The sequence below is a fragment of the Phyllobates terribilis genome, unplaced genomic scaffold (assembly GCF_046119375.1).
Source record: "Phyllobates terribilis strain yellow unplaced genomic scaffold, ASM4611937v1 Scaffold_5__5_contigs__length_657084704, whole genome shotgun sequence".
In the NCBI taxonomy this organism is placed as follows: domain Eukaryota; kingdom Metazoa; phylum Chordata; class Amphibia; order Anura; family Dendrobatidae; genus Phyllobates; species Phyllobates terribilis.
Window position 1 is genome coordinate 424,887,022 of NW_027362765.1, and position 21,979 is coordinate 424,909,000.

Sequence of the window (21,979 nt, forward strand, 5' to 3'; positions counted from 1 at the left end):
GGTTCTTAAGAGCACAGTGGCCTCCATAATCCTTAAATGGAAGAAATTTGGGACCACCTGTAATATATTTGCCAGATATAATGTTATTTGTCATGTACACACATATGACATCTTTTCCTGAAAGTGCAGTTACACTTTAACTACATTGAAAAAAATACAAAATTGTTTCTTATTATTTATTATGCTTTGCTTATATAGCGCCATTAATTCCACAGCGCTTTACAGACATCATCATCACTGTCCCCATCGGGGCTCACAATCTATATTCCCTATCAGTATGTCTTTGTAGTGTGGGAGGAAACCAGAGAATCAGGATGAAACCCACGCAAACACAGGAGAACATACAAACTCCTTGCAGATTTTGTCCTTGGTGGGATTTGAACCCAGGACCCCAGAGCTGCAAATCAACATTACTAACTGAGCCACCGTGCTGCCCCCTCACCCCCCCCCCCCCCCAAAAAAAAAAAAAAAAAAACTAGCCTAAACAGCTAAATGGAAAAGGGGACAAAAGTTAAAAATGAATTCTGGTACTTTTCACTATTTAAAATTAAATAAAATTTAAAGTTAAAAGCCTTTTTAGATTTTCCCATTTTCACCAAAAGTACTAATTTAAAAGTGGCATAATAAACAATAAAGCCACATTTATTGCAAAAAAAAAAAACAATGCGAAACATCTAAAAAAAACTTTTATACTTTTCAAGCCATCATGTACTATAAAAAGTGGGAGTATTCTTGGGGGACAGCCCTAGTTTTGGACTGGTTAAACTGTGTTGGAAGACTTTTGTTCAGCTATGCTTTCCAATATAAGGGCATTACGCAAATAAAGTTTTTTTATCTATGAACATTAGTGGTAGTCATTTACAACTATATAGTAAACCGATTCATCCTTCCTGCCTAATACATCTGACATGTACATCAGATGATTTTCCAAGTGTGTAAAACGGATGTGCTCACCGAGCCTAGTGTGAACAGAGGCTAAGCTGATTTATAGCGGGAGTTTTCAATTGCAGGTCTCAACTCAGGTCGTCTTATTCGTGTCTTATAAACGTATGTCTGTCACAATCAACTGACTGGTTTTTCTTTCATTTCCTCAAATATATTTCCTGCACAGTGCCAGATGTTTGAGACGTCGGCTGCCTTCATGACGATGTCTATTAGATACGAGCTATAAGACCCAGGTCTTTGTTGGTTCTAATGCCAACGATGAAGCCAAAGTACAATGTAACCATCAAAATGTGTGTGTGTATCTGTGTCAAAAATCTTATTCATTTCCTTTTTTTTTTTTTTTCCACTCCGTAGGCAAGTCCAAAAAATGATCAGTGATATAAAGAAAAATGAACCTCGGCTAATTAATAGAATCAAGAAGTAAGTCTTTCAACAAAGTAATTTCCTTTATGAAATACAATGTTTGTTTCTTTGTTAAACGCAATAAAAACTAGATCATCTCTACTAATCAGGAATCGCTGACGATCAGTAAGCAGATGCACAGTTCTCCTGCAGTGGCCTCTACAGGAGAAGTGTAGCATTACAAGCTGCCAACTCAAATGAATACATGGTTGTACTGAATTCTTCAGAACTTTTTGCAGCTACACTCTACTCTGTCTATTGAAAGGGTTTTAATTCAGGGAACACACTTTATGATACTTGTATACAAGAAAAGGGCATATGGACATGTGTTATGTCAGAAATGAAATGTAGACTTTTTTTTTTCATCTGGAGCAGAGATTTAGTTTGCTGGCCCAACTTTGTATGTAATTGGCCATGAATTAGGCATAGTGGTTTGTTTGCACCCTGCTGACTCTTGGGTCCTCAGCATCCAGAATGCATAATCTGCTTGCACAAGTTAGCAAGCTATCCCCTATCTATGGGATAGGGAATAACTTTTTGATCACTATTGCTGGGACCCCCACTGGCACCAAGAGCCAGGGCTCTGAAGAGCACCATGCAAACTGAATGGAGGTTGATCATGCACACTGTTGCTCCATTCACTCTTATGTGGGTGCTGAAGACCAGCCGAGCGTTGCACTCTCCGGTGGTCCCATTAAGAATGAATGGAGCAGCAATTCGCCTCATCAACCACCGCTCCAGATGATGTGGCTCTTCAGAGCCCTGGTTCCCGGTATCAGTGGGCGTCCCAGTGGTCGAACCCCCAGCAATCAGGAAGTTATGTTAAGTTTCTATATATTAAACTGATGAACTATCTGTGTTATCATGAACTGCAGAATTATGTCATACAATGAGCAACAAGAATAGAATAGCCGCACCATCCTCCTCACCACATTTCCAGTTTTATCTACTTGATCATTTATCCAAAACAGAATGTTTTTTTTCTGCTTTTATAAAGTGGAAGTATCACATTTGACAAATAAAATGCACATCTAAAATTCACTAGTGCAAAAAAAAAAGAAAGAAAATCTTCTAGCTCCTTCATACAAACTTTGTGCTGTCTTAGCCCCTTCACCCCCGGGCCATTTTCCGTTTTTCCGCTTTCGTTTTTCCTCCCCTTCTTTCCAGAGCCATAGCTTTTTTTTTGGTCAATATAGTCATTAGTGATGAGCGAGCACTAAAATGCTCGGGTACTCGATGCTTGGGTCGAGCAAATTGGAATACTCGGGTGCTCGACCCGAGCAACGAGCCCAATGTAAGTCTATGGGAAACTCAAGCATTTTTCAGGCAGCTCCCCCCGGCGGTCTGCAGAGGGACTAAAAATTGCCCAAATCGATGGGAACAGTGCTCAAATGACATGAGAACAGCATGGGGAAGAACCCTGGAATCATCTCTGACTCCCAGATCACTGCTGCCAGCAACGTGGTCAGAGTATTACGCCACTTTTACGGACTCACAATAAAACATACAAAAACGAAACCAAAATGGATTTTCCTGGGAAATATGTTAAGATACATCCTTTCCAGGGTAATGACTTGTATATAAGGCAAAATAACATTTTACAACCTTATCTGGCCATGTGGTGTGTGACACATCATCAGACACATGCATACAATGCTGAAAAGACATGGGAATAGCATGGGGAAGACCTCTGGAAGCATCTCTGACTCCCAGGTCACTGTCTAAAAGTGTGCCCATCATAAGTGATCCTTGGCGCATGCGAAGATGCCTCCCGCCATGCACCTGTCGTTGCAGAGTTGCAACAATCACCGTTCACGTCCTTGTTCCACTGCAGCATTCAGTTGTCCCTACCCCATTCCTTGGAATGCAAGTGCAAGTATGCAGGCAGCCACCCACAGGCTGCAATACTATACTGCCAAATTTTTGACAGCTGCTTGCACTTGAAATGTGGCCTTTTAGGCTCGTGGAGGCGGAAGCTTTTCACAACCTCATGCTGGCGGTGGCAGAGTGTCCATACTCGGTCCCCAGCTGCCACTATATTTCCCGGTATCGCCTCCGCCTTCCACAAGCACGGGTCCCACAACATTACCCGTGCTCTCCCCAGTGCACTTACTGGGAAGGACCGCCTAACCACAAACACACGTGGACAGGTGAATGTGGCCAGGGACGGTACGGAGCCAGTCCACAACTTTTTTGCTAACCGTTGTATTTAGCTCGGTGAAAGGACTGGCATAGAGGGAAACCGTATCTACCCTGCGTGTTATTTTTCCCAGGAAGTCCTGTAATTGAGCTTGTTGCAGAAGCAATGTCAGCCCGTCCAACATCAACTTGCACTTGTCGGTGGTGCTTTGACACAGACACACATCTTTCTTTGCGCATTTAATTTCTTGAATACAGAGTTGGACAATGGCCTGATCTGTAATGCGGTTTGAGAAATAACATGCATTAGCATGGCTGATCCACATTAAAAAAGCAGCCATAGAGTGTCCGGGAACCTTCCATCACACTTTTCTTAGCCAGGTCTGCTTTTCGGCAGGGTTGGACGGGCCCAACAGAGAACCGGAGACTCCTCCGGCGGGGCCTGGCTTCTCCTTCAGGAGAGTTCATAGTGCTGAGGTGAGGCCATGATGATGATAGAGGCCACCATCTGCTTAGTTTTATGTTACTTGGAATGCAAGTGCAAGTATGCAGCCAGCCACCCACCCACCCACAGGTCGCAACACTAAACTGCCAGATTTTTGGGCAGCTCTTTGCACTTGAAATATGGCCTTTTAAGCTCGTGGAGGCGGAAGCTTTTCACAACCTCATGACGGCGGCGGCCGGGTGTCCATACTCGGTCCCCAGCCGCCACTATATTTCCCGATATCTCCTCCGCCTTCCACAAGCATGGGTCCCACAACATTACCCGTGCCCTCCCCAGTGCACTTACTGGGAAGGACCGCCTAACCACAAACACGTGGACAGGTGAATGTGGCCAGGGATGGTACGGAGCCAGTCCACAACTTTTTTGGCTGAGAGTTGTATTTAGCTCGGTGAAAGGACTGGCATAGAGGGGAACCGTATCTACTTTTCTGTGGGAATTTGCTTGCCTCCTACCAGCCTGGAATATTTCCAGCAAACTATGGAACGACGCCATTGTATTAGCACTGCCCCCAGTACCAGTAGCGAAGCCATCCCCAATTTCTTTCTCATGAATTTTATTTGGTAGACTGAGTGGCTGCCCAAATACATTTTCTCACAAAGGAGCTGAAGATAGAGAATGGCAGTAGGTGTAAGTTTCTCCAGCCTGTTAGATATTAAAGGTTGAACGGCAGCACATTGGATCAGTGGTTAGCACTGAAGACTTCCAGCTCTGGGATCCTGGGTTCAAATCCCAGCAAGGACAACATCTGCAAGGACTTTGTATGTTCTCCCCATCTTTGCGTGTGTTTCCTCCTCAGTAAAAAAGCAGCCATAGAGTGTCAGGGAACCTTCCCACACACTTTTCTTAGCCAGGTTGGACGGTCCCACCACAGAATCCTCTGGTGTGCCTTAGCTTCTGTCTCAGGAGAGTTCATGATAGCGCTAACTTTGCAGCTGCTATGGGGCTCTTGAGCGGGTGAGAAAGGTTAGCCCTCAGAATCAAATCCTCTGGTGGGCACAATGTTTTTCAATCTGAAACAGCTTCTCAGTGGGAGTTGTATTTCACCACAGCCATATTCTTTAGCTCGGTGAAAGGACTGGCATAGAGGGAAACCGTATTTACGCCGGCTGTCATTTCTCCGTCACCAGGTTCCGCCCATTATCACACACGACCATGCCTGGATGTATGTTCAGCGGTGAGAGCCACAGATCAAGCTGCTGTGTTACAGCTTTCAACAACTCTGCAGCACTGGGCGGTTTGTCAATTAAGCATTAAGCATGTTATCTTCAGCCCAGCCTGTTGCCGCTTGGCCAAGGCAGTGCTGCAGTGCTGTCAGCTTGTGACTGATGTGATTGACGCGCCCCCTGGGACATATTCCTTTTTGAGGGGAATACCCGGCACCGGATCAGATGGGGGGTTGTAGTCTCCGAGCGGCTGTGACCCGGCCCGTGCCCAGGGCGTCAAACTCAGTGTTATGTGGCAGTCCTACAGATGTTATTAAGAGTTCTTTTGTGTCGACTACGCCACCCGTTGTGATGCGGTCACTGTGGCCGCCGCTGCAGCAGGGTCCGCTGAGGCTGATGGTGGGTGCGCAGCTTGGTGAGATAACCCCCAACGGGAGGGGTATAGCCTCAGGGGGGACAGGTGCAGAGGATGGGGGTTGTGGTGGTGCAGTGCAGACGGCAATGAAGACAGTCGGGTTGTGCAGTTAAGGGTATTTACTTACTGCAGATGTTGTACTGGTCACTCCAGCTTCGAGTGACCACCCGAGCCGTGCTGCGTCCACCAGGTCCTGGATCCAGCCAACCCCCAAACAAGTCCGGAGCGTGGCCCTGAGCTCTCCTTCTGTCCCGTTCTCTGGCCGTCCCCACCAGTGATCCACCTAGGTCCAGCTCCCTCGGGCCTTCTGTTGGGACACCCTTGGCCTTGGGTTCCCTGACCCTTCATGTGGTGTGCCTTCGGGGTGGATGTGATGGGTGGCCGTGGCAGATGCTGCCCACGGCCTCCGGTCTCTGGCTAGGGTGTGTTTTCTGCCCCCGCCAGTTTGGGATCCGGTACCCTGTGCCGACTCTTCACCCGGGGATTTAAGTTGGGTTCTTGGAGTCCTCTTTTCTGTTTCCCCCTCTGGGTCTCTCTTCTCCTCTCTCACTCTGGGTCTCTCTTCTCCTCTGCTTGCTGACTTGTTCTCTGCATCTGACCCTGTTCTTAGTTGGTGCCCACCTTATATACACCCTCTATGTGTGAGCTCAGGTGACCAGCACCCAATGAGCTCCTATCACTACCCAGACTGCACCCCCTATCTGCCCCTACACTACATGGGATGTTCCAACCCCCTCCCACTCCAGCCAAGGACAGACTCGGTCGTACCTGCACATTTCTAAGTGGGAGTACCGTTGGTCTGCCCTCCGGAAATGGGATGTGTGTAGTGCATGCAGCCTACCGAGCTCAGTTCCACTCTCCATCCTTGCCCGGGAGTGGAATATCACACCTCTGGGTTGAGGTGCAATACCCCTGTAGCAGCCGAATCCTCAGGGTGCTACATTCCCCCCTGGTAAATCACAGCACGTCCTCGGGCTGTAAGACATAACACCAAAAACATACATTTTTTTTTTTTTTTCATAAACATATAAAACAACATATATTAGCAAATAAAACATTCTCGTCGCCTCTGGCTCCTCCTCCGGTCACTGTGCAACGTGTGACCGGGTAAAGTGCGACAGTCTCTCTAGAAAACTGGTTTTCCTATAAAACCGGTAGGGGGCGCTTTAGGAAGCGCAACTATATACAGGGGAAGTTGGCCGCTCTCAGTCCTCGGCCAGGTAAAGGGAAGGGAATGGCTGCTCACAGTCCTCAGCCTGGTATGGATACGGAATAACGGGTAAACAGTTCACTCATGCTGGTCCCAACGGGGACTATATATGTAGCAACAGTTTCTTTGGTACCCGGTCGGGTAACTATTTACATCTACTGCTCTGCCGCACTCAACGGCGTCTTCCTCCTGCTCTTTGCTTGTAGCTGGTTGTAACTTCAGACCCGTCCGGGTCCTCTTGCTCCTCCTCCTCGCACCGCAACTCCTCCTCCGTCAGGCGGTGTACGTGGAGGGCTTAAGGTCCTTTGGCACACTTGTGCCGGGTGAAGGTGACCTCGTCTCCGATGTAGAGGTCACGACCTCTGTGCCCCTCCGGCAGATGGGACTCCACGTCTCTGCGCGTGACAAAGACGTCGCCGGGGGTGTTGTTGTCTCGGATGAAGCCCCACCCATGCTGCTGGTTGAACTTGATCACTGTCCCGATGGTGCGGGGACAATGCGCTGCACGGGGGTCCCTCCTGGTCCGGCTCTTCTGCTCGGCACTCCGTACTTGGGCCTGCTGTTCCCGGACCCGCCTCTCTCTCCGCTCCCTCGCAAACTCTTCGAGCTGCTGTCGGCAACACTCAGCACGCTCCGCTGCAGCTGCCCTGGTTTCCTGAGTGAACCCCATTAGGTCTTCTCCGGTGGGGTCCCACTCAAATTGGGCCTCTTCAAGCGGGGGCGAGATCCGTGCCACGGGCTTCGGAGCCGGAATCAGGGGCTCACACAAGGGCCCTAGTCTCTGCTGCCGTTCCAGCTCATGGAATTCTTCGGGCCAGATGAAGGGCCGCCCGTCCGGCCATGTGTGCTGGGCAAACAAGTCCTCTCCCAGACGCGGCACCCTTGGTTTTACGGGTGCGGGCGCGGTGGTGGTGGCGTCCGGGTTGCCCAGGCCTTGCGGCCAGGCCTGGGGCACCTGGAAGGTGAAGGGCACCGTTAGGACGGCGGCGCCCTGGGCTACCTGGCCTTGCGGCCAGGCCGGAGGCTCCGCGGAGGTAGGGGGCGCTGTTGGTGATGCGGCGCCCGGGGGTACTAGGCCTTGCGACCAGGCTGGTGGTATTTCCTGCTTTGTCACGCTCCGGGTCGAGGCGCGTGACGTCACAGGGGTCACGGCGGCGGCTTCCGGTTGGGGCCTAGTCCATAGCGGTGACATGGCGGCTACGGGCACAGCAGGGGGACTTTCGGGCTCTGCGACGGGGAGCTGGGGCAGGTGGGCGGTTTCCCGGCTTGGGGTATAGGCGTCCCCTTTACCTGCCTCCTTGCGTCCGGCTCCCTTCTCGGCGCCGTCTCCGGCCTTTGGTCCTCCCGCGCCATCCTCAGAGGCGGTCTGTCTCCTCATCTTGGCTGGCGTGCTCCGGGTCTTGATTTGCTGGGCCATCTCTCGGCTCCACTCCGCCAATATCTCGCGCTGTACCCGGGCCATCCTCCGTGCGAGGCCCTCCAGGGCAGTCTGTGCACACTCCCGGTCTCGGGGGAGCTGTGCAAGGACCTCCACTAGGCCTAGTGGGGTCGTGGTTTCTAGCAGGCTCCTGACCAACGGGTCGGTACTGCTCTGCTCTTCTTCCAGCAGGCTCCTGGCCAGCGGGCCGGTGCTGCTCTGCTCTCCTTCCTCGGTCTCTAGCAGACTCCTGGCCAGCGGGCCGGTGCTGTTCTGCTTTCTCTCCATCTCCGGGTAAGCTCCTCCGCTACTCCTCTCCAGGCTTCTTGCCTCCGGGTGCGCTCGCTCCAGCTCCTCGTTAGACTTCTTGTCTCCGGGTGCGCTCGCTCCAGACTGCTCCAGGCGGCACCCATCTTCGTTCTTTTCTTTCGTCTCCTCCCACTTCGAGGGCGGTCCCGGGGCAACTCGGTGACTGTCAGCTCCAGGGGTAGTTCTTTCACGCTGACAGACACCTCCAGCATCACAGTCTCTGTTGGTGGGGGCGGTTTCCACTTTTGGCGCCATTTTCTGTCCTGGCCCACGATGGGAGGCGGCCTCTTGCCCTCCTTTGGCACGCCCATAATGGCGTCCGCTGCTCTTCCAAGGCGGGAAATCTTCGGATTTGGCGGGTAGCGTCGCCCAGTGGCGGGAAACTCTGCAGATGGCGGGAACAAGCTGGAAATGGCGGACAATCGGCGGGAAACGACCTGTGATGGGGTCCGATGGCGTGGACCCTCCGGAACCGGCGGGAGACTTCTTTCTGAGGTAAACTTGCACTTTTCTTCAGGCACGCAGTACCCGGGTGTTGCGGGCACGTAATCCTGCCGACTACGCCAAAGTTGACGCGCCCCCTGGGACATATTCCTTTTTGAGGGGAATACCCGGCACCGGATCAGATGGGGGGTTGTAGTCTCCGCGCGGCTGTGACCCGGCCCGTGCCCAGGGCGTCAAACTCAGTGTTATGTGGCAGTCCTACAGATGTTATTAAGAGTTCTTTTGTGTCGACTACGCCACCCGTTGTGATGCGGTCACTGTGGCCGCCGCTGCAGCAGGGTCCGCTGAGGCTGATGGTGGGTGCGCAGCTTGGTGAGATAACCCCCAACGGGAGGGGTATAGCCTCAGGGGGGACAGGTGCAGAGGATGGGGGTTGTGGTGGTGCAGTGCAGACGGCAATGAAGACAGAGTCGGGTTGTGCAGTTAAGGGTATTTACTTACTGCAGATGTTGTACTGGTCACTCCAGCTTCGAGTGACCACCCGAGCCGTGCTGCGTCCACCAGGTCCTGGATCCAGCCAACCCCCAAACAAGTCCGGAGCGTGGCCCTGAGCTCTCCTTCTGTCCCGTTCTCTGGCCGTCCCCACCAGTGATCCACCTAGGTCCAGCTCCCTCGGGCCTTCTGTTGGGACACCCTTGGCCTTGGGTTCCCTGACCCTTCATGTGGTGTGCCTTCGGGGTGGATGTGATGGGTGGCCGTGGCAGATGCTGCCCACGGCCTCCGGTCTCTGGCTAGGGTGTGTTTTCTGCCCCCGCCAGTTTGGGATCCGGTACCCTGTGCCGACTCTTCACCCGGGGATTTAAGTTGGGTTCTTGGAGTCCTCTTTTCTGTTTCCCCCTCTGGGTCTCTCTTCTCCTCTCTCACTCTGGGTCTCTCTTCTCCTCTGCTTGCTGACTTGTTCTCTGCATCTGACCCTGTTCTTAGTTGGTGCCCACCTTATATACACCCTCTATGTGTGAGCTCAGGTGACCAGCACCCAATGAGCTCCTATCACTACCCAGACTGCACCCCCTATCTGCCCCTACACTACATGGGATGTTCCAACCCCCTCCCACTCCAGCCAAGGACAGACTCGGTCGTACCTGCACATTTCTAAGTGGGAGTACCGTTGGTCTGCCCTCCGGAAATGGGATGTGTGTAGTGCATGCAGCCTACCGAGCTCGGTTCCACTCTCCATCCTTGCCCGGGAGTGGAATATCACACCTCTGGGTTGAGGTGCAATACCCCTGTAGCAGCCGAATCCTCAGGGTGCTACATGATCATTTCAGAGATGGAGGAGGAGGTGCATGAGCTGAACAATGTGATTTACATTGAGGTTAAATTGGTGACTGTTTTTTATACTAAAGAAAGATCCTATTGTTTTGGGGTTTTTTACGTTATTTTTTAAGACAAATGCATTCACCGGGAAATGTCATTTTAACATTTTACAACCTTATCTGGCAATGTGGTGTGTGACACATCATCAGACACATCCTGTTTTATTTTTGATGGAGGGACTCTGAACGTCATAAAGCCTATTTTGATAGGGACATCAGACGGCCCTTACTATTCTTAAAAGGCCAGCAGTCGGCCCTAGCTATTGTTAGAGAGCCATCAGCCGGCTATGCTTTGTTGTTCCCATTATTAATAAGTGGGTCTCCTATACTGTTATTGCGTATCCAGTGACTGCAGGGGCTGCCAAAAATGTGGACGCAACCCAAAACCCCTTTGAAGAGACATAGAGGAGGGTCTCGGTAAAAAAAAAATGTTCCCATTATAAAGGAGCGGGTCTCCTATAGTGGTAATGCCCATGCTGTGACTGCAAGGGCTGTCAAAATTTGGGAAAAACCCCACTAAGAATTTAAAGACACATAGAGCAGGGCCACAGTAACAAGGTACGACATGTTCCTATTAGAAAGGAGAGGGTCTGCTATACAGTTATAGGGTATGCAGTGAGTCCAACGGCTGACCAATTTTAGGAAAAACCCCACTAAGAATTTAAAGACACACAGAGCAGGGCCACAGTAACGACAAATTCCCATTAGAAAGGAGAGAGTCTCCCATAGTGTTGGTCTATGCAGTGAATGCAAGGGCTACCAAAAATTTGGAGGCACTTCAATGCCCCTTGAAAGAGACGTGGAGGAGGGCCTCATAAAAAAATGTTCCCGTTAGAAAGGAGCGGGCCTCCTATACTTGTAATGCCCATGCACTAAGTGTATGGGCTGACAAACATTTACCCCTGGGGGGTATACATGAACATACTGTATAAGAAAAATTTTTCACAGGCATCATAAACACTCTTTAAAAAAATGATGTGGTTGTTGCATCACGGACCACGGTCACCCTGGTGATATGGTGGTGGAGGATTAGGAGAAGGAGGAGGACAAGAGCAAATAGCCAAAATCAGGAAGCGTATACCCATGTGTGGGTGTGAAAAGGTGCATGGGAATACACCTCCCAAGAAAAGACACTGGATTTGAGTTTTACGCTGCTATCATTCGGTGGTGTTGAGAAGTCTGGCCCAATCCAGCCCTTGTTCATTTTTATAAGAGTCAACCTGTCAGCATTTTCAGTTGACAGGCGGATGCGCTTATCAGTTATAATTCCACCAGCGGCACTAAAAACCCACTCTGATAAAACGCTGGCGGCAGGGCAGGCCAGGACCTCCAAGGCATAGAGAGACAGTTCATTCCACGTATCCAGCTTGGATACCCAATAATTATAAGGCACCGAGGAATCACGGAGCATGTTGGTACGGTCGGCAAGGTACTCCCTCAGCATCTTCATAAACTTTGCACTCCTTGTGAGAGTACCCAGCGCCTCAGGGCCTGTGCAATGGGAGGGTCTGAGAAAACTCTCCCAGAACTTTGACAGTGTTCCCCTGCCTCTGCTGGATTGAAGTTGTGTCTCTCTCGCCTGTACTCCTTGGTTGTTCAACGAAGTGTGCCCTCTGCCGCCAGCGTTTTCAGATGGGAATTTTTTTAATAGTTCCGCTACAAGGGCCTTCTGGTACTGCCCTATTTTTGTAGACCTGTCCGCCTCAGGAATAAGAGATATAAAGTTCCCCTTGTAGCGTGGGTCTAGAAGTGTCACCAACCAGTAATGAGTCACCCAAAATTTTGAGAACGCGAGGGTCATGGGAAAGGCACCGTAACATAAACTCAGCCATGCGTGCCAGACTACTAACAGGCAAGACTTCTGTGTCCTCACAAAGAGGATGATTGACCATGCTCTCCTTCTCCTCTCTGTTCTCTGGCCATCCACGCTGAACAGCCGGTATGACAGCTGTGCAGGTAGTACCGTCTATAGTGCATGAAACTAGCTCCTGTCCTTCCTCCTCCTCCTCCTCCTCCTCCTCTTCCTCATTGTCACCCAATCCACGTTTGGATGAGATGAGGCTTGGCTGTGTAATCACCCTGTATGGTTCCTTGCTCCATCTCATCGTGCTCCGCCTGCAATGCATCCTCTTTGATTGTGAGCAGAGAGCGTTTCAGAAGACAGAGAAGCGGGATGGTGATGCTAATTATGGCGTCATCGCTGCTCACCATCTTGGTGGAGTCCTCAAAGTTTTGGAGGATGGTACATACGTCTGACATCCATGTCCACTGCTGAGGTCTTATGTGTGGAGTCTGTACTGAATACCGACTTCCTTGTTGATGCTGGTACGCAACAACTGCCCTCTTCTGCTCAAAAATCCATCCCAACATCTGCAGTGTAGCGTTCCAACGCGTGGGGACATCACACACCAGTCTGTGAGCCGGAAGCTGCAAACGCTGCTGAAACACTGCAAGGGCGGCGGAAGCTATAGCTGACTTTCTAAAATGGGCACACAGGCGGCGTACTTTAACAAGCAGATCCGGGAGCTCCGGGTAGGATTTGAGAAACTGCTGAACCACGAAGTTAAGCACATGGGCCAGGCATGGTACGTGTGTGAGCTCGCCTCGCCTCAGAGCCGCCACCAGTTTCCGGCCATTGTCACACACGACCATGCCTGGCTGTAGGTTCAGTGGTGTGAGCCACAGATCTGCCTGCTCTTTCAGAGCTGTCCACAACTCTTCAGCATTGTGCGGTTTTTCACCTAAACATATTAGCACTGCCTGTTGCGGCTTGGCCGAGGCTGTGCTGCAGTGCTTCCAGCTTGTGACTGATGTGGTCATTTCGGAGATGGAGGCCGAAGAGGAGGAGGCGGCTGAGAAGGATGAGGTGCAGGAGCTAAAGACCGTGGGGGCAACCCTGATTGACCTAGGGCCCGCAATCCTTGGCGTCAGGAGGACGTGTTCCGTCCCAAGGTCCGACTGGGTCCCGGCTTCCACTATGTTAACCCAGTGTGCCGTCAGCGAGATGTACCGTCCCTGCCCACAAGCACTTGTCCACGTGTCCGTAGTTAGGTGGACTTTACCGGTAACTGCGTTGTTGAGAGCACGGCTAATGTTTTGGGACACGTGCTTTGTGTAATGCAGGGACGGCACACCGGGAGAAATGGTGGCGGCTGGGGACCGAGTACAGAGGGATGGCCGCCGCCATCAGGTTGCAGAATGCTTCAGTCTCCACTAGCCTAAAAGGCAACATTTCGAGCGCAAGCAGTCGTGAAATGTGAGAATTTAGTAGTGTGGTCTGTGGGGTGTTGGCTGCATATTTGCGCTTGCGTTCCAAGGACTTGGGTATGGACAACTGAACGCTGCGCTGGGACAAGTACATGGACGTGCTTCCTGATGCTGCTACTTGAGAGTGTGCAACGACAGGTGCAGGGCAGGAGGCGTCTTCGCATGCACCATGGACAGGGGATTGGCTTGCATGCACAACAGCGGAAGAAGCTATGGTGCCACCCACAGACACTGTTCCTGGACCCTGGGGTTCGGCCCACAAAGTCGGGTGCTTTGCTGCCATGTGCCTGATCATGCTGGTGGTGGTCAGGCTGGTCGTTTTGCCACCCCTGCTCATGCTGGCCTTGCAGGTGGTGCAAATGGCCTTTTTCAGGTTATCGGCAGAGACTTTAAAAAACAACCAGACTCGGGAAGACCTAACAGTTGTACTGGCAACTTCCTTCGTGTTGGTGTTACAGGGAGCTGTTGCCTGCCTTCTGTCTGCGGCCACCACACTGCTTCTTCCTGCCTGTTAGGGTGCTCTGCCTCCCTCCCCCTGTGTGCTGCTGTCCTCGCTCTGCATGTCCTCCTGCCAGGTTTGGTCAGTTACTATATCATCCACCACCTCGTCTTCCACTTCCACACCCTGGTCCTCCTCCTGACTTTCTGGCAATTGTGTCTCATCATCGTCCACCTCTTGTGACACTTTCCCACCGTCGCCTTCATGTGACTGTGGCTGCTCAAATATTTGGGCATCGCTACACGTGATCTCCTCTTGTCCTGCTTCAAGTGGAGCGGGCGAGAGGCCCGAATCTATAAATGGAAAAGTGAACAGCTCTTCAGAGTGTCCAAGTGTGGGATCAGTTGTCTCTGGGTACTCAGCATGGTGGGAGGAAGGAGCAAACTGAACAGCAAACTGCGTTGAATTGCTTCAATGACACGCTAAAGGAAATTTTTAATGGAGGCCAGAAATGGCAGTATTTTCTAACAACGTATATGTGATCCGTTTGACGGAGAAAACATAGTTTTAAATAGCTGGATTTCTAGCGCTCTAATATGGAAAGGACCTGGCTGTATTCTGCAGTGCCAACAAGCAAATGGCGCAGAAAAAATGGTGTTCTCTGGATTGCTTTTTAAGCAAATAATGAGGATTAAGATCCAAAGAAAAATATTCCTGGCCCCTGAGACCTGGGCCTTTGTATAGAAATATCTAACAGGAGCAGAAGGCAGAATTGGAATGGAGCCTCTTGTGCTATATGCACTGCAGTCTGCTATATACCCTGCCTGCCTATACACCCTGCCTGCCTGATATCTCTGCAGATGGATTAGTCCTCAGAAGGACTGTTTGTTAAGATGGATATGTGTAATGTACGGTTTTTCTCCCTACACTACCTAATACACGATCAAATCTCTCCCTGACACAGCAGCAGCTCTCCCTACACTGTCTGACCCGGAGTGACTGTGACGAGCATAGCGGCGCCAGGTCTGATATAGACCTGATGACGCTCTGCGGCCAGCCAATCACTGTAATGCCCACAACCAACATGGCTACGGCATTACAGTGCATGGCAGGAAATCCCTGCATGTTCATTGGCTCTCTAAAGAGCGCTAAACATGCAGGGAGGGGACCAGAGTTCCCGCCCGAGCAACCCGGAAATACAGCAGTGAGATGCTCGGGCTAGCAGTAGCGAGCATGTTCGCTCATCACTAATAGTCATGTGAGGGCTTATTTTTTGCCTGACAAGTTTTGAACGACATCATTGGTTTTACCATATTGTGTACTGGAAAAAAGGAAAGAAAATCCAAGTGCAGTGAAATTGCAAAAAAAATGCAATTCCAGTCTTGTTGTTTTTTATTTATTTTTTTACCACGTTCATTATATGGTAAAACTGACCTGCCATTATGATTCTCCAGGTCATTACAAGTTCATAGATACCAAACATGTATAGGTTCTTTTTTTATTTAAGAGGTGAAATAAAATCTAAGGTTTGTTTAAAAAAAAAAAAAGTTTCCATTTTTTGTGATCAGGGGCCGGGTTAGGGCTTATTTGTTGCTCACCAAGCTGATGTTTTTATTGAAATAATTTTGGGGAAGATACGATGTTTTGATTGCCCGTTATTGCAATTTTGTGGCAACCAAAAAAACTTAATTCTGGCTTTTTGATTTTTTTTTTTCTAGTTACAAAGTTTACCGATTTGTATTAATTTTTTATTGATCGGGCGATTCTGAAGGCTGCGATACCAAATATGTGTATATTTGATTTATTATTTTATTTTGAATGGGGCGAAAGGGGGTGATTTTAAACTTTTTATATTGTATTTGTTTTTTTAATATTTTTAACCTTTTTAAAAAAAATTTTTACTTTTCACATGCTTCAATAGTCACCATGGGAGATTGGAATCTGCGATCATCAGATCGCCTGTGTGTAGCAGAAATGCTCACTTGCATCCCGGCAATGACAACCGCAGGGGTCTCCTGCAGACCCCAGGTTAACATGCCAACCCATCAGCGACCCGCAGTCATGGGTGCCAATGGGCGGGACTTATGAAGTCCTTCCGCTGCGGCCATGTTAAATGCCGCTGTCAGAGATTGACAGCGGCATTTAACATGTTAACAGCCGAGGGTGGATCTCGATTCCACCCGTGGCTGTTAGGGGCACATGATAGCTGATCAAATCAACTGTCATGTACCCGGAAAGGTGCGGGCTCATCACCGGAGACTGCGCCAAAGGGAGACACACGACATGTGCCGTACATGTTCGGCAGATGTCAGAAAGGGGTTAAAATGGTCATACAAGTTACATTGTAGCAGTTTGATGGTTGAACATCTATTGAATGATCGATCGTTGCGCAATGCAGCCATACATATTTTAATCCATATTGGTTGCGACAGTCGTTTGACCTGGTCGCACATATTCAATAATACCGGGAGATGCATGAATGATTTTTTTCTGTGAATGATCTTTAACGCCTTCCTAATGAGGCGATTTTCCGTTTTTGCGCTTTTTTATTGTTCCATTCACATAGCCATTTGAGGGCTTGTTTTTACGGGATGAGCTGTACTTTTTTGACGCCATTCATTTTATCATGTGATGCACTGGAAAGTGGTGCGAAATAGCAAAAAAGCGCAATTGTGCTATTGTTTTTAGGGTTTTTTATTTTCCATGTTTACTATGCGGTAAAACTGACCTGGCAATATGATTCTTCAGGTCAATACAATTACGCAAAAACTAAACATGCATAATTTTGGTGTTTTGGTTTTTTTTTAACCCGTGGCTGTTAGACAGATGATGGCTGACTAAAACAGCCATCATCTGCCAAGAAAGAAACGGGCTGTGCATCAAAGTCAGGGAGCCGGTATATGACGTACCAGTACATCATATGTTGGGAAGGGGTTAAAAGAACAATCGTTTGTGGACTATTTTGTCCAACAAAATGATCAAACATGGGCGACTTCAATTAGAATGATAATGGTTGGATAAAATTATGTGATCTGTCAGATAAAATGATTATTTGCTCATTATTTTCACTCTGTGAAAGCTCTTTTGGTTGAAATTGGCTATTTTCATCAACAATAGTTAATAAAAGTCTAATGTATGAGAAAATCTAATGATTGCAAAATTAAGTCCCATAGGGGGACTAATAAAAAAAAAAACATAAAAAAAACATAAAAAAAATACATCAAAGTTTAAATCAGTTTCTCCTAAAGCAAATCGTGAAATCTAGAAAATAATAAATTAATGCATTTGGTATCAGTTTATGTTTAAGTAATAGAATATAAAAATATCACATATGGTGAACACCGAAATAGATGGTACAGCTTCCAAAAAAAATCTCCTCGGTGTTTACTCCCCTATGACACCATTTTTATGTACAGAAAAAAAAATTAAAAGAAAAAAATATATTGTATGATTTATAAGATGGCGTCCGCTGCTGCAGTGAGCTGTCATGTGTATTCTAATAAACAGTGTTTTCAGGAAGTTTGTGGTAAAGTAGTTATAAATAATAATGACCAGTAAGAAGAACATGGAATGATCTACTAAATTATTTCTGTTACACTGATATTAGATTAAATATAAGAATAAAGTCTAAATCATGTTTTAATTATTTTAATTCTCCTGAAGTCGGAAATGCTGAAATAATTTAATGTATATAAAATTATAACAAAATTCCCCTCTTTGATTCCGCTTTTTACTATACCCACATGATCAATATTTGTAAGTATTTCTTTCTCATTGCAGCTTCCCAGGATTGTGCTGTCCTGATTGTTGCTTTTCTAAATACAAAGAGTATTATTCACATTAAGGCCTCATTTATATGTCCGTGGATTACCATATATGATAGAACGCGTACCCATTAAGGTCTATGGTGTTAATCATATGTCTATGGGGGTTTTTTTGTGGGTCATGTGTCTGCAAAAAAATCAGAGACCTGTCCGTCTGAGAGCAAAATTACCTATACATCTACCATAAAATTACCTATACAAGTCTATGGGTCCGTGAAAAATCATGGATGGCATATGGTTGGCATCCGTGTATAATCCAAGTGCTGGCCGATATTAACATTGCAACAGTAGTAGATGCTTTGCTATTTATTTAAAGGGATTTTCCTACACACAAAGTTCATTTTAATCAATAGATCTTGAATAAGAAGTTCCACAATTGGATGTGTTAATAAAAAATGTTCCTGTGCTAAGATAATCTTATAAATGTTCCCCTGCTATGTACTGTGTAATGGCTGTGTCTAACCGTACAGGAACATGGTCTGATCATACCACATCTTCTGGGCAGGGGAGGAAGCAAAAGAGTAAAAAGACATGACAGCACAGGATCACAAATGATTATTTTTGTGAGGTAAAATATTTTACTGCATATTTGTAACAATGTTTTACCTCACAGACAGAATCATTTTGCGATCCCCGGTTGTAATGTCTGTATACTCTTTTGCTCGCCCCCCCCACCCCGCCCAGGAGATGTGGTATAATCAGACCATGTTACTGTACGGTCATACACAGCCATTACACAGTACACAGCAGGGGCACATTTATAAAAGATTATCTCAGCACAGGAACATTTTTTTTTCAAAACATCCAATTCTTGAACTTATTATTGATCCAAGATTTATCGATTAAAATGAACTTTGCTTGTGGAAAAACCTCTTTAAGGAAATCACCGATGAAACTCTTATGGTAAAAACTGACACACTGACCAAATGCTGATGAAGATCTGTTCCAAAACAAATGAACAACAATCCATGTTTATACATACAAGAAAAATAAGAGTCTGAATGAGGCCCAAATGTATAGATAAAATGTATTGTTCAGAACAAATTGAACTTTATATTAATGATTATTACAAATCTAAGTTTAATTAAAGAGGACCTGGCACTTGAAAGAAATATGTATTTTTCTACTTTACATGGTGTAGATATCTCAATTCTCTTGAATTTTTGGAATTATTTTTTCTTGTTTCTGCGCTTCTCCATTCTACAGATATGGCCCTCTTTTCCCCTTCTCCCATGACTGCACCATCTGAGAGAGGGTATCCGCCCATCAGGGACAGGAAACTTACTGAATAAAAGGGTGGTACCTCTCCTCCACATCAGTTTGGTTTCCTGTCCTTGAGGGACCCTTTGAAGAAGTGGTACGTGGAGCTTACCCAGGCTGGAGGGTGTCCATGGATGAAGATGTCTTCTGGGCTGGAATGCACTGCTGGCCAGGAGGTCGGTATGCAGCAGCGTGCAGGCGGGGACTTCTTGGTAAATGTCCCTGGCCGACACGCGTCCTGGGTCTGCTCATGCCGGAGTCTGCTGGCATGCCCTGGGCTGAGTGCGCCAGGACAGTTCACCTGGTCTGCGTGAGCAGGGGGGTGCGGTGGCCCCATGCGAAGTGCACCGGGACTTGCATGGGTGCACTGGTGTTCATATCTGACGCACCCTGTTGACGCAGCGCACTGGAAAATAAGTGGCACTCTGGGTCTGCGCATGCGCAGGGCCAGCCTGGGCTCCCTGCGCACGGTGCGCCGGAAACCTGTCTGACCCAAGATATTCGGGGGAGGGCTGGACAAGAAGGTGGAATGACATCCCTCAATCATTTTAAAATGGAGGGATGATCACAGAATGGTGGTGCCTGCACATCTTCATCCAGAAAATGGATCAGGAGCAGCAGTCACCACAGCAGCAGCAGCGACACCGTCAGGGATGCAGCAGTGGCAGTCTGACAAATGGCAAGTGTTGTTGTCCTCAACAATTCTATGTGGGAGTCTTTTTTGAAGACCGCACCCATTTGGCTCACAAGACTAGATTTATATAAAAGGAAGAGGAGGCCATATCTCAGGAATGAAGAGGTACAGAAACAAAAGAAAATCAAAACCAGATTCAAGAGAACAACAACATTTTCCCCAGGTAAGAAAAAAAACTTACTAACTTACTTAAGGAAAATGTTTGGTTCTCCTTAAGCATAATGTCATCTCTTAACACAACTTTATTGCTAATTTCCAAATTTGTGCTGCACGAAAGGTTCACTAAAGTTCTGCTAGTTGCTACTATATTTTCTCAAATTTGTGTTTCCTTTTATGGGATAATTTTCCATTTTTTTATCTTCTCTTTTTTGCCTCTGACACCACTGAATAGGCATTATTAATAATAATATTCCGCAGCGCTTTACAATTCAGACAAGTTACAGAAATTATTGGCACTATCCCCATTGGGTCTCACAATCTAGATTCAGTATGTCTTTGGAGTGTGGGAGGAAACCGGAGAACCCGGGGGAAACCCACGAAAACACGGGGAGAACATACAAACTCCTTGCAGATGGTGTCCTTGGTGGGATTTGAACCCAGGACCCCAGCAGTGCTAACCACTGAGCCACTGTGCTTCTCTAGCTGCATTCATTAGTATATGTCGCCCATAAAGCCCCTTTGTAGAATAAAAGTTTGACATGTCTATTTCTTCTTTATGTGTTTGGTGGGGGGGGTGTTGTGTGTTGTTTTTGCAGTATGTAACCGTATAGGAGAGCACAGTCACCTGCACTTCACTATATAGTAAAAAAAAATAAAAATGGCCCAGCTTATACCAAAAAGTGTGAATAGAGCAACTTTTAAATGGTTATTCCCAAGATACACTTGCTATACAATACTATGGGATTCACAGAAAAAGAGTAGCTTAGACACACTTGGCTGTTTCGCGAGCTCCACTTTCTGTGCCGCGAACTCGAAGGCTGATATTCCCATCTCCATCATGGCCATAATCATCCCCAAACGCCATTTCTTTGGATGAAATTCTGTTAATTGGTAAAGGGCCACCGTGTGCCAAAAGAAATCCTTCTTCTTTTTTTTTTTTTTTTTTTTTTTTTTTTTTAATATAAACATACCCGGTGTACAGGTTCCTCCAAGCCAGACATGCTGGAGGTAGTGCAAAAATGAAGTCTGAACAGAGCCTTATGTCACTTCACAGGAATTGAGACTAACTTCCCAAAATCCAAGACACTGGACCAAGCCCTTTCCAGCCCCTGAACAAACAGGGTGATACCAGGCCATCTGAGGTCAGGAGCCAGAACCAGTAAATGATAATTTTTCCGTAGATCTGCTCTATACACTGGTTGTAAAATTGTGTTCACAGATCAATTTATTCCTTAACAGACGCTGATTTTCACACCAAAGTTTTCATTAACAGGCTTGTCAAGAGTCTATAAAGTCATGAATAGTCCATAAAAAGTGAAAAAGACTTTATTTTATTTGGAAATAAATAAAATGACAAAAAAGCTGGGAAGAAAAGGAGATAGACAATCTTGTTCCTTGTTGATTACTGTCTCTGACTTTGTAATAATGTGTTTTATAATTCTGCAGTCTATGGGTGTAAGCTTTGTCTCTGTCCCTCGATGTTTAGGTTCCAAAATGATCAGGTGGCGTTAATTTGTAAAACTGGGAAAGATACATGGGATCGGTATGGAAATCAATCATTGCATGCTTCAATCTGCAACTTTGGCTAATTTATTTTCTTTGCGTCTTTGTGTTTTTGTCTTGCTTGCAAGAAACCTATGCACTAAAATTATCTACTTCTATAATGTACATACATATATAGGAGGTTCTTATGAGGCTTTTCGTAAAAGGTGGTCTCCAGCTAAGGTTACCCACCCTGAAAGCACAGATCACTGTCTCCCGAGGCTTTTCTTAGCAAATAGTCTGACTACTCTGCCATTCTCTTCTGCAAAAAAAGCCATCAATAAAGTGAAATATGCAATGGAGTCGCAGGAGGAAGGATATGATTTTTTTTTTTAAAGTTGCTATCTGGGACGTCTTTACGTTTGTGACAACTTTTGATCTCATAGGAGAGAGTTACATGGCTGTATAATTCAGATGAGGATCGCAACGCAATGCTTGGACTGGCTGGTCGTCTCCCGACCCGAGTGTG

General features: G+C 47.3%; 1 protein-coding gene across 13 annotated transcripts in view; it reads left to right on the forward strand.

Moving 5' to 3' along the window:
- The window catches only part of BLNK (B cell linker), a 443,283-nt gene that overhangs the window by 351,868 nt on the left and 69,436 nt on the right, over window positions 1-21,979 (forward strand). For 7 of the 13 annotated variants that reach the window (XM_073685212.1, XM_073685211.1, XM_073685215.1 and 4 more), the window contains 2 exons: window positions 1,300-1,365; window positions 21,455-21,511. In XM_073685212.1, coding sequence (XP_073541313.1) covers window positions 1,300-1,365; window positions 21,455-21,511 — 123 coding nt within the window. The remainder of the gene's footprint in view (window positions 1-1,299; window positions 1,366-21,454; window positions 21,512-21,979) is intronic. The other 6 variants (XM_073685213.1, XM_073685221.1, XM_073685224.1 and 3 more) reach the window with 1 other exon arrangement.